The sequence below is a fragment of the Papio anubis genome, chromosome 7 (genome assembly GCF_008728515.1).
Source record: "Papio anubis isolate 15944 chromosome 7, Panubis1.0, whole genome shotgun sequence".
NCBI classification, from domain to species: domain Eukaryota; kingdom Metazoa; phylum Chordata; class Mammalia; order Primates; family Cercopithecidae; genus Papio; species Papio anubis.
This window is the reverse complement of record NC_044982.1, coordinates 33,564,924-33,580,508: the sequence shown is the minus strand read 5'-3', so window position 1 is coordinate 33,580,508 and position 15,585 is coordinate 33,564,924. Positions and strand designations below refer to the sequence as shown.

The window sequence follows — 15,585 nt, the reverse complement described above, 5'->3', positions numbered from 1 at the left end:
AGCTTGCAGTGAGCTGAGATTCGGCCACTGCGCTCCAGCCTGGGCGGCAGAGCGAGACTCCGTCTCAAAAAAAAAAAGAACATTGCAGTTGGCTGGCTCATAATGGGTTGTTAATTCATAGCATGTATGTTACGAGGGTTGTAATAAACAGCACATTTGTCTTTATTTTGTGTATGTGCACGTGTGTGTATGTGTGTTTTGAGTACTCTGTTGCCAGACTGGAGTACAGTGGCGTGATCATGGCTCACTGCAGCCTTGACCTCCTGGGCTCCCATCTCAGCCCTCCTGAGTAGCTGGGACCACAGGCTTGTGTCACTATATACTGTTAATTAAAAATTAAAAAAAAAAATTTTATAAAGATGGGGGTCTCACCATCTTATCCAGGCTGGTCTTGAACTTCTGGGCTCAAGGTATACTCCCACCTCAGCCTTCCAAAGTTCTGGGATTACAGATGTGAGCCACTGCACCTGACCTTGTCTTTATTTTGGATTTAACTACTCATTGTAAAATTTTGAATTTACTACCATAGGCTCAGCTTTGGGAGCCTTCTACCCTTGGATCTGAAAAGCCACAAGATAAATATGAGAATTTCTGTGGAATATTATTTAGCACTTCAAGAATTGGGGGAAAATCATAATTAAAAAAAAAATCAGGCCTGGCACAGTGGCTCATGCCTGTGACCTCAGCACTTTAGGAGGCCAAGGTGGGTGGATCACCTGAGGTCAGGAGTTCGAGACCAGTCTGGCCAACATGGGGAAATGCTAAAAATACAAAAAATTAGCCAGGCGCAGTGGCTCAGGCCTGTAATCCCAGCTACTCAGGAGGCTGAGGCAGGAGAATCGCTTGAACCTGGGAAGCCGAGGTTGCAGTGAGCTGAGATCATGCCACTGCACTCCATCCTGGGCAACAAGGGTGACACTTTGTCTCAAAGGGGAAAAAATCAGAACAACTATTTATGCATGTGTATTATGGAACAGAATGCAGTACTTTCATAAGTTATTTTAGACATGCTTGTAGTGGAGCTGCTTTAAGCTGTGCTTCTAGATAATCATGGATATGTATTTGTTATCATCTGCTGCCAGAGGAGTAATGTGAAAGTTTACACTACTACTTTACTCCGTGTAACAATTACTGATTTTAAGAAGTAACTTAGTTGTTTTATAATGGACCATAAATAGATGAAATTCTGCTGGAAGGCTGTGGCTGGCCCTTTGGACAAAATTTTTTCCTTAAAAGAAATAAATTTTGCTGAAAGGAAATTCTGTTGAGAAAATTGAGAGAATGTTGCAGAAAACTGAATAAAGTTAGTTATCAACCATCAAACAGATTAATAGTTATAGCAGGAAAGTGTTTTGAACAACTTTCATTTGGGCATCAGTTTTCTCTTTGGTCCATATATCCTGATTTTCTTCATACATTTATAGGCTCATAGTGCAGATCTGGATTTTAATTTTTAGTTTATTAATTTTTTTGAGACAGGATCTCTCTTTGTCTCCCAGGCTGGGAGTACAGTGGCACAACCATAACTTAATGCGGCCTCTATCTCCTGGGCTCAGCTGATCCTCCTGCCTCAGCCTCCTGAGTAGCTGAGACTATAGATGTGTGCCACCATGCCTGACTCAGATCCGTTTTTCAATGGGCCTTACTATAACCATGATGCAAAGCCCAAGTGTTCTAGAAGTTACAGGCTGGGCATGGTGGCTCATACCTGTAATCCCATCACTTTGGGAGGCTGAGGCAGGAGGATCTCTTGAACCCAGAAGTTCAAGATCAACCTGGACAACATAGGGAAGAAAGACCCTGTCTTGTGGGGAGGTGGGGGGGGGTGGCAGGAAGCTTAATCACTTGTTTAGAATCAAAAAGGATGGTTATGGAGAATTTGTGCTTTAATTTCCTTACCAGTAGATTGGGTTTATAGAAAAGATTTTAAATTTTTGAATTTTTTTTTTTGGCTTTTTTTGAGAGAGTCTTACTCTGTCGCTGGAGTACAGTGGCGCCATTACAGCTCACTGCAGCCTCCGCCTCCTGGGTTCAAGTGATTCTCCTGACTCAATCTCCCTAGTAACTGGGGTTATGAGTGTGTGCCACCATGCTCGGCTAATGTTTGTATTTTCTGTAGAGATGGGGTTTTGCCATATTGGCTCAAGTGATCTGCCTGTCTTGGCCTCCCAAAGTGTTTGGATTATGGGTGTGAGCTACCGTGTCGCCCTACTCTCCGCCTTTTTTTTTTTTTTTTTAATAAAGAATTAGAGTTTTGCTATGTTTCCTAGGCTGGAGTGCAGTGGTTTTACACAGGCACAATGATAGCACACTGCAGCCTTGAACTCCTGGGCTCAGGGATCCTTGTCCCTCAATTTCCAGAGTAGCTATAACTACAAGCAAGATTTTATTTATTATTATTATTTTTGGGACAGAGTCTTGCACTTGTTCCCCAGGCTGGAGTGCAATGGCATGATCTTGGCTCACTGCAACCTCTGCCTCCCAGGTTCAAGCAATTCTCCTGCCTCAGCCTCGCAAGTAGCTGGGATTACAGGCACGCACCAGTATGCCTGGCTAATTTTTGTATTTTTAGTAGAAATGGGGCTTCACCATGTTGGTCAGGCTGGTCTTAAACGCCTGACCTCAGGTGATTTACTCGTCTTTGCCTCCCAAAGTGCTGGGGTTACAGGTGTGAGCCACTGCGCCCAGCCCATGATTTTTGTTTTCTGTGAAAGAACCAGGATTCTCCTTAGATTTCCACATAAATTTTTCATTTGATGCTTAAAATAACTTTCAAAGGATTTGTTTTTACTTTATTTATTTGAGAAAAATTTATGTTTATCGTGCGCAGCGTCTTGAAATAACGTATATGTTGTAGAATGACTAAATTGAGCCAATTAACACGTGGTGTATTACTTTACATACTTATTTTTTTGCTGTTGTGAGAACACTCTAGATAAATGTAGATTTTCTTTTGGTCATTTTCAAGAATATAGTACACCATTACTGACGGTATCACCATGTCGTACCATGTGTCTTACTTTTTTTTTTGGTCTTTTTTTTTTTTCCTTTTTTGTGGAAAATGGGGTCTCACTATATTGCCCAGGCAGGTCTCGATCTCCTGAGCTTAATCTATCCCCCCACCTGTGCCTTCCTAAGAGTTGGAATTACAGGCGTGAGCCACCGCGCTGGCTGTTTTTACTTTTAAAGGATTCTTTAATATCATTGTTTACCTGTAAGTCAGTCTGTATTGGTGAAAGGCGTTGGTTTTGAGGATCACTGAACCATATGAACCCGAATGGATAACTGTCCAGAATTTTATGCTCTTTAAGTCAAAAGCATATTGAGGTGGCCAGTTTGTTTTCAGAATAGTCTTTTTTTGTAAGTTTATATGGACCAACCTGATAGCACATTCCTTTTGAAAATAAGGTAGTATTTATCAGTATTTCATTTTTATTTGTCCTATATTTCCACTTATGTTAATTATGAGTAAGGATACTTAATTGTGTGGCATGTTGTTGATAGAGAATGCAGTCATATAAAATCAGTGTGGTTTTTCTTTTCTTAGGGACCCCAATGATTCCTGTACCAATGAGCATTATGGCTCCTGCTCCAACTGTAAGTATAACTTAAAGGAAGAGTCATGAGTTATGGTAGTGCTAGTGCTTTTAAGCTAAACAGTGTGATAAACTTAAATACATTATGAGTATTTAAAAGAATAACAAGGACAGAGTGAGAGCACCCCGGTATAGCATATCATTTACTTGAATAAGTATCATTTTCACTTAGGTGTGCATATATGCAGTTGCACCTGCAATGTGCTCCCTAAGTAGATAATTCTGTGATTTTCCTGTTATTCTCTAGACTCTTCATATACTTGTTATTACAGATTTAGGGCTTTGGCTCTTCATTGCTTTCTCATCTTGGTCCTGGGAGATGGGAGAAGGCTGTGACATGTCTGATCTCTTAAAAGAACATAGGAATGATCCTTGTAAAAATTAAAATTTTGAAATGAAATTTGTGTGGAGTACCTTTTACACGTTTCCTCCTAGCTTCCTAATTTTTACCCTTTCCAAGCGATTTTTATCTTAGTTTTCTCTGTCTTCTAGTGTGGTATGTTCAAGCTTTGTAAGATTTCACTAAAACCTTTCTTCTGCTGAAATGCTCTCATTCATTATTTTCTTCTTGAACCTTAATTGAATGTGGAGAACCTTAATTCTCCACATTCATCAAATCTTCTGAGCATTACAAGCACCTTTGTTAAGAATGCTGCTGTACTGTAGCACATGAATAGATAATAACTCTCTTAACTTTTATTTGGAATTCTACGAGGGAGGGTAGGTTTCTTTATTTTCAGTGTCTTTTAATATCTGGGTTTTGAAAAGGGATGAGGACTGTTATTCTTGGTAAAAGGGAGAGAGGAATTACGTGGGCAAATGAGAACCTGCTGTGAGGCCGACCACTAAGAAGATGTGGTTCTGCAGCCAAAGGGGAGTTCAGCTTTTCTTGCCTGGGACACCAAGAGTTGGGCCATGTTTGAAAGCCTCAGGCATGTACTCTTCCTCCTTGTATTTCAGGCTAGAGAAAGCTAGAATTTAGGAGTGGAGCAGCTCTCCCATTTCACCACTGTTTATTCGGTGCCTCCTGAGGGTGCTTGCCGAATTCAGTGTCAAGTACAAAGATGTGTTTCTTCCCCGGGAAAGTTGAACGTCATGAAGGGAAAATAAGATAGCATAAATAACTGATAAAAGGCAAAATATGGGGGAGAGTGCTGTGGAGTATTTGAATATTCTGCTAGAGGATTAGCATGGATAATTGAAAGTTGCTTTTATATTAGTACTGAGAGTAAAATTATGAAAAAAACTTCTGGATATATTTGATAATTTTAAATGTTTTATGTATTTTTTTGTTGGGTTGGGGGGCGGTGGGGCAGTGGGGCGGAGTTTCTCTCTTGTTGCCTAGGCTGGAGTGCAATGGTGGCATGGCTCACTACATCCTCTGCCTCCTGGGTTCAGCGATTCTCCTGCCTCAGCCTCCCGAGTAGCTGAGCTTACAGGTGTGCGCCACCACGCCCAGCCAATTTTTTATATTTTTAGTAGAGACGAGGTTTCACTTTGTTGGTCAGACTGGCCTCAGGTGATCCGTCTGCCTTGACCTCCCAAAGTTCTGGGATTATAGACATGAGCCACCACACTTGGCCTAAGGCATAAATTTTAAATGTTTAAGACATAGGCCAGAATCGCCTGAGACCAGGAGTTCAAGACCATCCTCGCCAACATGGTGAAACCCTGTCTCTACTAAAAATACAAAAAATTATCTAGGCGTGGTGGCACACATCTGTAATCCCAGCTACTTGGGAGGCCGAGGCAGGAGAGTCCCTTGAACCCAGGAGGCGGAGGTTGCAATGAGCTATTATGCCACTGCACTCCAACCTGGGCGACAGAGCGAGATTCCGTTTCAGAAAATAAAAATAAAAATTATGTCTTAAACATAACAAAGTTTTCTTGGTTATTTTTGTTTCTTTTTTAAGAAGAAAGGTAATCTAGTAGTAGAGGTTTATTTGTCACAAATAAGTTTGCATTAATGAAATGTGCTATGCGCTGTAGGAGTTTTAGAAGTGTACAAGCATGCAGAGCTTAAATAATGTGCTATATATATTTATTTAATCCTGATGTTTTTAGCCTAATGTTAATTGGGGTAGGAAATTTAATTGCTGAATCAATTTTTATTTCGTTTCTTCACCTTAGGTCTTAGTACCCACTGTGTCTATGGTTGGAAAGCATTTGGGCGCAAGAAAGGATCATCCAGGCTTAAAGGCTAAAGAAAATGATGAAAATTGTGGTCCTACTACTACTGTTTTTGTTGGCAACATTTCTGAGAAAGCCTCAGACATGCTTATAAGACAACTCTTAGCTGTAAGTTAAACTGTTTATTTTTGATTAAAAATTTTTTTATTATTCTACATTTCAGACTTAAGCAGAAAGAGGACTTTCAGTGATTGCTTTTTATTATAAAAAATTCAATCCTGCAGCAAAGGTGAAAGTAGTACAGTGAACACATTTGTATTTTCCTAGATTCATCAGTGAACATGTTTAGATACTTTATGTACACATGTGTACCACACACACTTTTTTCTTGGATAATTTGGAAGTAAATTGTGACATGACATTTTACCTGTGAATCCTTCATTTATCTCCTAAGAGCAAGGACATTCTGCGACATAATCACAATGCCACTATCACATATGAAATTTGGCCCGGTGCAGTGGCTTTTGCCTGTAGTTGTAATCCCAGTCCTTTGCGAGGCTGAGGCAGGAGGATCTCTTGAAGCTAAGAGTTCGAGACCAGCCTGGGCAACATACCGAGACACATCTTTACAAAAAATTAAAATATAATAGCGCCAGATGCAGTGGCTCATGCCTGTAATCCCAACACTTCAGGAGGCTGAAGTGGGTGGATCATTTGTGGTCAGGAGTTCGAGACCAGCCTGACCAACGTGGTGAGACCCCATCTTTACAAAAAATACAAAAATTAGCCAGGTGTGGTGGCGTGTGCCTGTAATCCCAGCTACTTGGGTGGCTGAAGCAGGAGAATCCCTTGAACCCGTGAGATGGAGGCTGCAGTGAGCTGAGGTCGTGCCACTGCACTCCACCTTGGGTGACAGAGTGAGACTCCATCTCAAAAAAATAATGATAATAATTAAAAAATAAAAATAAAAAGCCAGGTGTAGTGATGCACGCCTGTAGTCCTAGCTGTTCAGAATCTGAGGTGGGAGGATTGCTTGAGTCTAGGAGTTCAAGGCTGCAGTAAGCTATGATCTTGTAATTGCACTCCAGTCTGAGCAAGAGAGTCTCTAAAACAAACAAAAAAAAATACAAAATTGATATAGTATTATTAACTAATACACATGTAGTTCATATTTAATTTTCCCAGTAATGACCATAATATTAATAGTTGTTTTATTTTTCATCCATGATCCAATGAAAGATTTTTATGTACTTTTGAGACAGATTTGCTCTGTCACACAGGCTGAATGCAGTGAGATCTCGGCTCACTGCAAACTCTGCCTCCTGTATTTAAGCGATTCTCATGCCTCGGCCTCCCGAGTAGCTGAGATTACAGTCATGTGCCATGACACCTGGCTCATTTTTGTGTTTTTTGTATAGACAAGGTTTTGCCATGTTGCCCAGACTTGTCTTGAACTCCTGGCCTCAAGCAAATCGCCTGCTTTGACTTCCCAAAGTGTTGAGATTACATGCATGGGCCACCACACCTGGCGTGGATTAATATTTTGAGACTGTGTGAGTCGTTTTCCCTAGCGACCTTAAACAATGATTTTAGCATCCAATGATGATTGACTGATTCCTTTTAAAGTTTTATTCTGAGCTTGAATATTAATAAGTTGTTTAAATTTGATAAACTTGTTGATTCACTTTTTTAACCTTAGTTTTTAAGATTTTATCTTGATGGCCGGGCACAGTGGCTCATGCCTGTAATCCCAGCACTTTGGAAGGCTGAGGCGGGCAGATTACGAGGTCAGGAGATCGAGACCATCCTGGCAAACACGGTGAAACCCTGTCTCTACTAAAAATACAAAAAAAAAAAAAAAGCCTGATGTGGTGGTGGGTGCCTGTAGTCCCAGCTTCTCGGGAGGCTGAGGCAGGAGAATGGCGTGAACCCGGGAGGCGGCAGAGCTTGCAGCGAGCGAATCACGCCACTGCACTCCAGCCTGGGCGACAGAGCGAGACTCTGTCTCAAAAAAAAGATTTTATCTTGATGATAAATGTACATTGTTAAGTGAAATAATGCTGAATGATTGTATAATAAAATAAGGCCAGGGTGCGGTGGCTCACACCTGTAATCTCAGCACTTTGCGGGGGCCAAGGCAAGCGGATCACTTGAGGTCAGGAGTTTGAGACCAGCCTGACCAACATGGTGAAACACCATCTCTACTAAAAATACAAAAATTAGCCGGGTGTGTTGTGGGTGCCTGCAATCCCAACTACTAGGGAGGCTGAGGCAGGGGAATCATTTGAACCTGGGAGGCGGAGGTTGCAGTGAGCTGAGATGGCGCCACTGCACTCCAGCCTGGGCGACAAAATTAGACTTTGTCTCACGCACAAAAAAAGGAGTTTGGAAGAATGACTATATTCTGCACTGAGAGGACTTGCAAATACGTCATTCTTCATCTATATCCCAGAGTCCTGTGTAGGTTCTCTGTAAGGACAGGACCAGGGTTATCAACCTGTGGTTCAGCTCATGAGTAGTTCAGTATGAGTCCTGCAGTCTTGTCATCCTCTGGAAATATTGTTGCCTTCTCTCCTTATGCCCCTCTGAGATGCTGGGCAATTATTTTATACCATTCATGATTCTTGCTTCAGCTCTTCATATTTAAGAAATTCATGTTCTTTTAGGAAACTGGATCTCCTGGGCACTCTCTCAGTTTTAATTAACTGGTCTGAGGATGTTTCGGGTTTTTCAGTTTCATTTTCTTCCTTTACTTCCATGGGATTTTTGGTAATTTCAGTCTGAAGCCCGACTCCGTTTTCATTCCTGAGTTTTCTCCTGGGGTTCTTTTCACTGCAGCCATAAGGCCTAATCTGGGGTCTGCAGAGAACTAGCACTAACTCTGCTCTGATGGAATTCAGGAAAGTCAGAAGGTACTGGAGTATAGAAATATGTTTGCTCCTGTCTGCTTCTGGAAGTCTCTGTTTTGCAATGTTATTACCGCTAATGTTTTCTCCCTAGGTGTATGTGTAAAGATTCTCATCACATATTCTCATAGAAGTGCAGTTTCTGAGTCTTAGGGCATGCTTATCTGCAGCTTTACAAGATAATTCCACACCAATTTATTTATACTTACTGCAGCAGTGTTATGTCCAAGTTTCTATTCTTATACATCTTTTTTAACAGTGGGGGTTTATTTAGACTTTTACATTGTGTTGTGAAGTACCTTATTCCTATTTAAATATGCCTTTTTTATTGTTCTTTCTACATAATTTTGGTATTATCTGTTGACATAGTAGCTTGAGGCCTAAACTGTTAAAGGCCTCAATCTCCCTTCCCCAGCTTCCTTATAGGTGTTACAAGATGGTGAACTTGTTATGTTAATAAGTGTTATTATGTAAATAGTTTTAGCAGAACTAGGTCATGTGCTCTCATTGCATTTTCTTTCTTTTCTTTTCTTTTTTTTGAGATGGAGTCTCACTCTGTTATCCAGGCTGGAGTGCAGTGGCATGATCTCAGCTCACTGCAACCTTGCCATCCAGGGTTCGAGCAATTCTCCTGCCTCAGCCTCCCAAGTAGCTGGGATTATGGACCCCTGCTACCATACCTAGCTAATTTTTGTATTTTCGGTAGAGACGGGGTTTCACCATGTTTGCCAGGCTGGTCTGGAACTGTTGACCTCCAGTGATCTGCCTGCCTCAGCCTCCCAAAGTGCTGGGATTACATGCATGAGCCACTGTGCCTAGTCCATTTTTTGTTTATTTTCATATTTTATTTTTGAGACAGAGTCTAGCTCTGTTGCCCAGACTGGAGTGCAGTGGTGCAATCTCTGCTCACTGCAACCTCCACCTCCTGGGTCAGTGATTCTTCTGCCTCAGCCTCCTGAGTAGCTGGGATTACAGGCACCTGCTACCACGTCCGGCTAATTTTTGTATTTTTAGTAGAGACGGGGTTTCACCATCTTGGCCAGACTGGTCTCGAGCTTTTGACCTCAAGTGATCTACCCACCTGGGCTTCCCAAAGTGTTGGGATTCTTTTCCCTTCTTTTCTAGAGCCCCTCTTGTCAGGTCCCTTTGTTTGTCTCATGTGTTCTGGTTCCTCTAAGTCTACTTTTATCCTTGGAGTTTTTCTGTCTTTTCTAGTATTCCCCTTATTGCTCTCCTGAGTTGGATGGTTTGGATCCTATATCTTGCTTGTGCCGACACATAGTAGCTCCTGTTATACTGGGATGATACATCCTTTATATACGATGTACATGGTATTTATAGGTGTGTGGTTGGTAACTTTTCTGAATCTAAATCTGAAGTGCTTTTTATTTTGATTATTCATGTGGTCAGTAGTTTACCTGGATATAGAATTCTATGTTGAAGCTTATTTTCCTCACATTGAAGGTGTTGCCTTAAGGTGTTATAGCATCTAATGATGGTTTTCAGAAGTCCCGTATCATTCTGAATGTTCTTTGTATGTGACCTGTTTTTCTCTGGAATGCCTCTACTAGTGTGGATTTGACTGATTGCAGGTTTTCCTAATTGTGTGAAATTCTTCGAATGTTTATTTGATTTTCTTACTTTTATATCATTGTGTTGGTCACTTACTTGGTGGGCCATTTCGTTCTGGAGATTTTTTTCAGGAGAAATTTTTGGGCTATTTGAGAATTGTTTTTACTGTCTTTCTTCAGGAACTCTGGATGTTGAACTTCCAGGTTTGACCTATGTGTTTTTGATTTCCTGTTTTCCATCTCCTACTCTTTTGTACGGGTTCTTGGGATTTGTCCTTAACCTTACCTTCCAGATTTCCATTGAAGTATTTATTTTTAATGCTGTGTTTCAAGTTTCCATTGGTTTTCTCTTGTTCTCTGAAGATTTCTCACCTACACCCTCCCTCTGTCTTTTTTTAACCGGGTAGAACCTTATTTTATTTTTCTTTTTTAAGACAGTCTTGTTCTGTTGCTCAGGCTGGAGTGCAATTGGCATGATTACAGCTCACTGCAGCCGCGATTTCCTGGGCTCAAGCCATCTATCTGCCTCATCCTCCTGAGTAGCTGGGACCACTGGTGTGTGCCACCACGCCTTCCTAATTCTTTTATTTTTGTAGAGACGGTGTCTCCCTATGTTGCCCAGTCTGGTCTTGAACTCCTGTGCTCAAGCAATCCTTCCACATCAGCCTCCCAGAGTGTTGGCATTATAGACATGAGCCACACCTGGCTGCTTTTATTTTTAAAGTATAATAGTGTCCCACCTTCAGATAACCTGCCCTCCTTCACATTTTGGAATATTTCTCTTTATTTTACAGAAAGTTGTTTTTGTTTATAAAGTCTTGTGTATTTGCATTTTCTTTTCCCAAGTTATTTTTGCATACTGTATCAAGCGTTTTCCCATGTTAAAAATCTTTGATGACTGGGCGCAGTGGCTCACGCCTGTAATGCCAGCACTTTGGGAGGCTTAGGCGGGTGGATCACGAGGTCAGGAGTTCGAGACCAGCCTGGCTAATATGGTGAAACCCCATCTCTACTTAAAAAAAAAAATAGCCAAGTGTGGTGGTGCATGCCTGTAGTCCTAGCTACTCAGGAGGCTGAGGCAGAAGAATCGCTTGAACCTGGGAGGTGGAGGTTGCAGTGAGCCGAGATCGTGCCACTGCACTCCAGCCTGGGTAACAGAGCGAGACTCCATCTCAAAAGAAAAAAAAAATCCGGCCGGGCGCGGTGGCTCAAGCCTGTAATCCCAGCACTTTGGGAGGCCGAGATGGGCGGATCACGAGGTCAGGAGATCGAGACCATCCTGGCTAACACGGTGAAACCCCGTCTCTACTAAGAAAAAAAAATCCTTTATAAATACATACATTTTGTTTCAAAACGTTTCTTTCTAGGTTCATAATATTTACTTAAATTTATTAGAGTTTGTTTTAACCATTCTACTTTTAGGCATTTAGGTTTACGTGTTTATTTTGTTAGGATAAGTAGTGATGCGAAACTTTTAATTTAATAAAAGGTAAACAATGTTCTGCAAATGAAGCATCAGTAAGAATTTACATTTTTCTTTAAATGATTTGTTGTTGATTTCTTTCATGTGATAGGTTTGTGGGAATTGCAAACATTTTCACAAATGTAGTTGCTGGTTTTTTATTTTATGCTTTTTACCCCTAGTAGAAATATAATTTTGCTTTTAGTTACATTAAAAATTATTTTGTTAAATGGTAGCAACCTTTTTGTTTTGTTTTCTTTTTAAGAAATGTGGTTTGGTTTTGAGCTGGAAGAGAGTACAAGGTGCTTCCGGAAAGCTTCAAGGTATGTCATTTTTTTCCTTATTTGCTGAAATCACTTTAACAAACTGTGTGCTTACATCACTTTGAATGACTTACTCTCATTGTCTTTATTGGTGAGACTTATTTTATTAGCATTCTTTGTGCTCTTTTTTATTGAAATAGGGTTAAAAGGCAGTTTGGGAAAATATTGGCTGAGAATTGAGATCTGAAGGAGGAAAAAGGTAACAGGAAAGGAAAAAATTAAAATTGCTCAATTTAACTGGTTTCTTGTGCTTTCCAAAGTTTCTTGTCTCAAGAAATGACTGCATGATCAAGATGGAACAATTAGAAGTTAGTGTTAGTAAGGGAGAAGAAGAAGAGACAATCATGGTTTGTTAACTTTTTTTTTTTTTTTCTTTTGAGACCTACTCTCACTCTGCACCCAGGCTGGAGTACAGTGGTGTGATCTTGGCTCACTGCATCCTCTGCCTCCTGGGTTGGAGCAGTTCACCTGCTTCAGCCTCCTGAGTAGCTGGGAATACAGGTGTGTGCCACCATGCCTGGCTAATTTTTGTATTTTTAGTAGAGACGGAGTTTCACCATGTTGGCCAGGCTGGTCTCAAACTCCTGACCTCAGATGATCCACCCAACTTGACCTTCTAAAATGCTGGGATTACAGGCAGGAGCCACCACACCTGGCCTCAAATGTCAATTTTTAAAATAGTTCATTTGATTCAGGATCTATATGAAGTCCACACATTGCAACTAGTTGGCAATTTGTTTTAAGTCTCCTAATATTTTATTATTAGCACCATCCTCTAACCAACTGAGCTAACTGACCATACTCTTAATATTTTAAATTACTCTATTTCTAATTTCCTTGCAGTTTATTTGTTGAAGAAACTGGGTCATTTGTGCAATAGTATTTTTTAAGTTGAGTTTTGCTGAATGCAGCTCCAGTACTATAATTTGCCATTAATCTATCCTCTGTATTTTCTGTAAAGTGGTCACTAGTTGTACTTGATGTGTGTTGTGTGGTGTTTTGGTTTTTTTTTTTTTTGGAGACGGAGTTTTGCTCTTCTTGCCCAGGCTGGAGTGCAATGGTACAATCTCGGCTCACTGCAACTTCCACCTCCTGGTTTTAAGGAGTTCTCCTGCCTCAGCCTCCCGAGAAGCTGGGATTATAGGCATGTGCCACCATGCCCGGCTAATTTTTTATTTTTAGTAGAGATGGGGTGTCTCCTTATTGGTCAGGCTGGTCTCGAACTCCCAACCTCAGGTCATCTGCCTGCCTCAGCCTCCCAAAGTGCTGAGATTAGAGGCACGAGCCACCGCTCCCGGCTACTATGTTATTTGAAATGCAGTCTCGCTCTGTTGCCCAGGCTGGAGTGCAGTGGCGCGATCTTGGCTCACTACAACCTCCGCCTCCCGGGTTTAAGCGATTCTCCTGCCTCAGCCTCCTGCGTAGCTGGGATTACAGGCACCTGCCACCGTGCCCGGCTAATTTTTGTATTTTTAGTAGAGACGGGGTTTCACCATATTGGTCAGGCTGGTCTTGAGCTGCTGACCTCATGATGCGCCCATCTCAGCCTCCCAAAGTGCTGGAATTACAGGTGTGAGCCACTGCTCCCGGCCTCCTCAGTAGTATGTTTTGAAGAATTCTGTCATTCTTTCATTGAGGAACAAATCTTTTTCATGTATTAGTAGAATGCTTCTCTATGGAGAGAGTTGCCCCTGCATCTAGTATTTGGTAACTTAGAGGCATTTTTGTTGTTCTTGAGATGGAGTTTTTTGCTCTTGTTGCCCAGGCTGGAGTGCGATGGCACCATCTCAGCTCACTGCAACCTCCGCCTCCTGGATTCAAGCGATTCTCTTGCCTCAGCCTCCTGAGTAGCCGAGGTTACAGGCGCCCACCACCACGCCTGGTTAATTTTTTGGTTTTTTTGGTAGAGGCGGGATTTTGCCATGTTTGCCAGGGAAGTCTTGAACACGTGACTTCAGGTGATCCATCCACCTCAGTCTCCCAAAGTGCTGGGATTACAAGCTTGAGCCACCATGCCTGGCATAGAGGCATATTTAATACAGAAAAGGCAGGATAAATGCCCTAGCTTTCTTTCTTAAAACAATGAGTTGGTATCCTCAGCATTCTCTAGCAGTAACTGATTTTCTTTTTTCTTTTAAATTATTGTGAACTTACGAATTGAAGCATATTTAGTGTTACTGTATTTAATGTGGATTCTTTGTAGTTATTATCACCATTAAAACTTAACTTAAATTGTCTCTGCACTTTATACATCTCCAGTGGTTTTGACATGACCCTGAACGCCTTTGACAGCTGCTTTGTTATCTGGTATGACAATTTGTTCCAAGGTCATCTAGTATAATAGTGTTTTGGCCCCAGACTTAGAATCAGCCATTTCTCCAGGGGAAATTGTTTTGAAGATCACGATCTGGGCACGAGGTGCACTCGTATTAACAGTGGTTTGGGATGGGCATGGTGGCTCATGCTTGTAATCCCAGCACTTTGGGAGACTGAGGCAGGCGGGTCAAGAGATCAAGACCATCCTGGCCAACATCTCTACTAAAAATACAGAAATTAGCTGGATGTGGTGGCGCGTGCCTGTAGTCTGAGCTACTCAGGAAGCTGAGGCAGGAGAATTGCTTCAACCCAGGAGGCAGAGTTTGCAGTGAGCTGAGATCGCACCACTACACTCCAGCCTGGCGACAGAATGAGACTCCGTCTAAAAAAAATTAAAAAGCAGTGATTTGGTGTTTGCTTTTAGATTTTTCCAGTGTATACTAATTCAGATTAAGGACTAAAAGGTTTTTATTTAACCTGTTCTGTCATATATCTGTATCTCCTTTTTCCCCACACTGAGTTCCCTGAGTTTCAAGGCCATTGGGGATGATAGAATATTAATTACTGAGTTGCTTTATCTCACATTGCACATAGAACAGTTTAAGACTAACCATTGGCACTATCACCAGCAATATGATCATTTTAAATTACTTTTCCTTTTTTTGAGACAGGATCTCTCTCTATTGCCCAGGCTGGAGTGCAGTGGGGGCAATCTCAGCTTACTGCAACTTCTGCCTCCTGGGTTCAAGCAGTTCTCCTACCTCAACCTCCCTAGTAGCTGGGACTACAGGCATGCGCCACCACACCCAGCTAGTTTTTGTATTTTTAGTAGAGACAGGGTTTCACCATGTTGGCCAGGCTGGTCTGGAACTCCTGATCTCAGGTAATCCGCCTGCCTCTGTCTCCCAGAGTGCTGGGATTACAGGTGTGAGCCACTGTGCCCGGCCTGAAGGTACTTTTTTGAGGGGCATATCTGTTTGTCTTTATGGTATAGCATGCTGAAAATGTTATAGTCAAATTTACTATTTTAATATCAGTAGTTTTTTTCTGTTTCATGTCATTATATACATGTTTAGATTTATTTGATTTTATTTTCAATTTGTTGGTTGCCCTTAGATTTAATTTTGTTTTAATATCTCTGTTAAAGTCATCTTAATAGCGAGATTGACTAGTTATAAAAGGAAATAGATATAAGCAAAATAGACTGGTAGCTAGGATACAAGATCACTAATTCTGTAATTTAACATCTCAGAATTGAAAAGTGCATTGTTTATGTTCCTG

At 41.3% G+C, this 15,585-nt stretch overlaps 1 protein-coding gene across 1 annotated transcript in view; it reads left to right on the top strand.

Moving 5' to 3' along the window:
- The window catches only part of RBM25 (RNA binding motif protein 25), a 66,205-nt gene that overhangs the window by 14,606 nt on the left and 36,014 nt on the right, over positions 1-15,585 (top strand). The window contains exons 3-5 of the mRNA XM_031668010.1: positions 3,548-3,597; positions 5,727-5,894; positions 11,931-11,988. Coding sequence (XP_031523870.1) covers positions 3,548-3,597; positions 5,727-5,894; positions 11,931-11,988 — 276 coding nt within the window. The remainder of the gene's footprint in view (positions 1-3,547; positions 3,598-5,726; positions 5,895-11,930; positions 11,989-15,585) is intronic.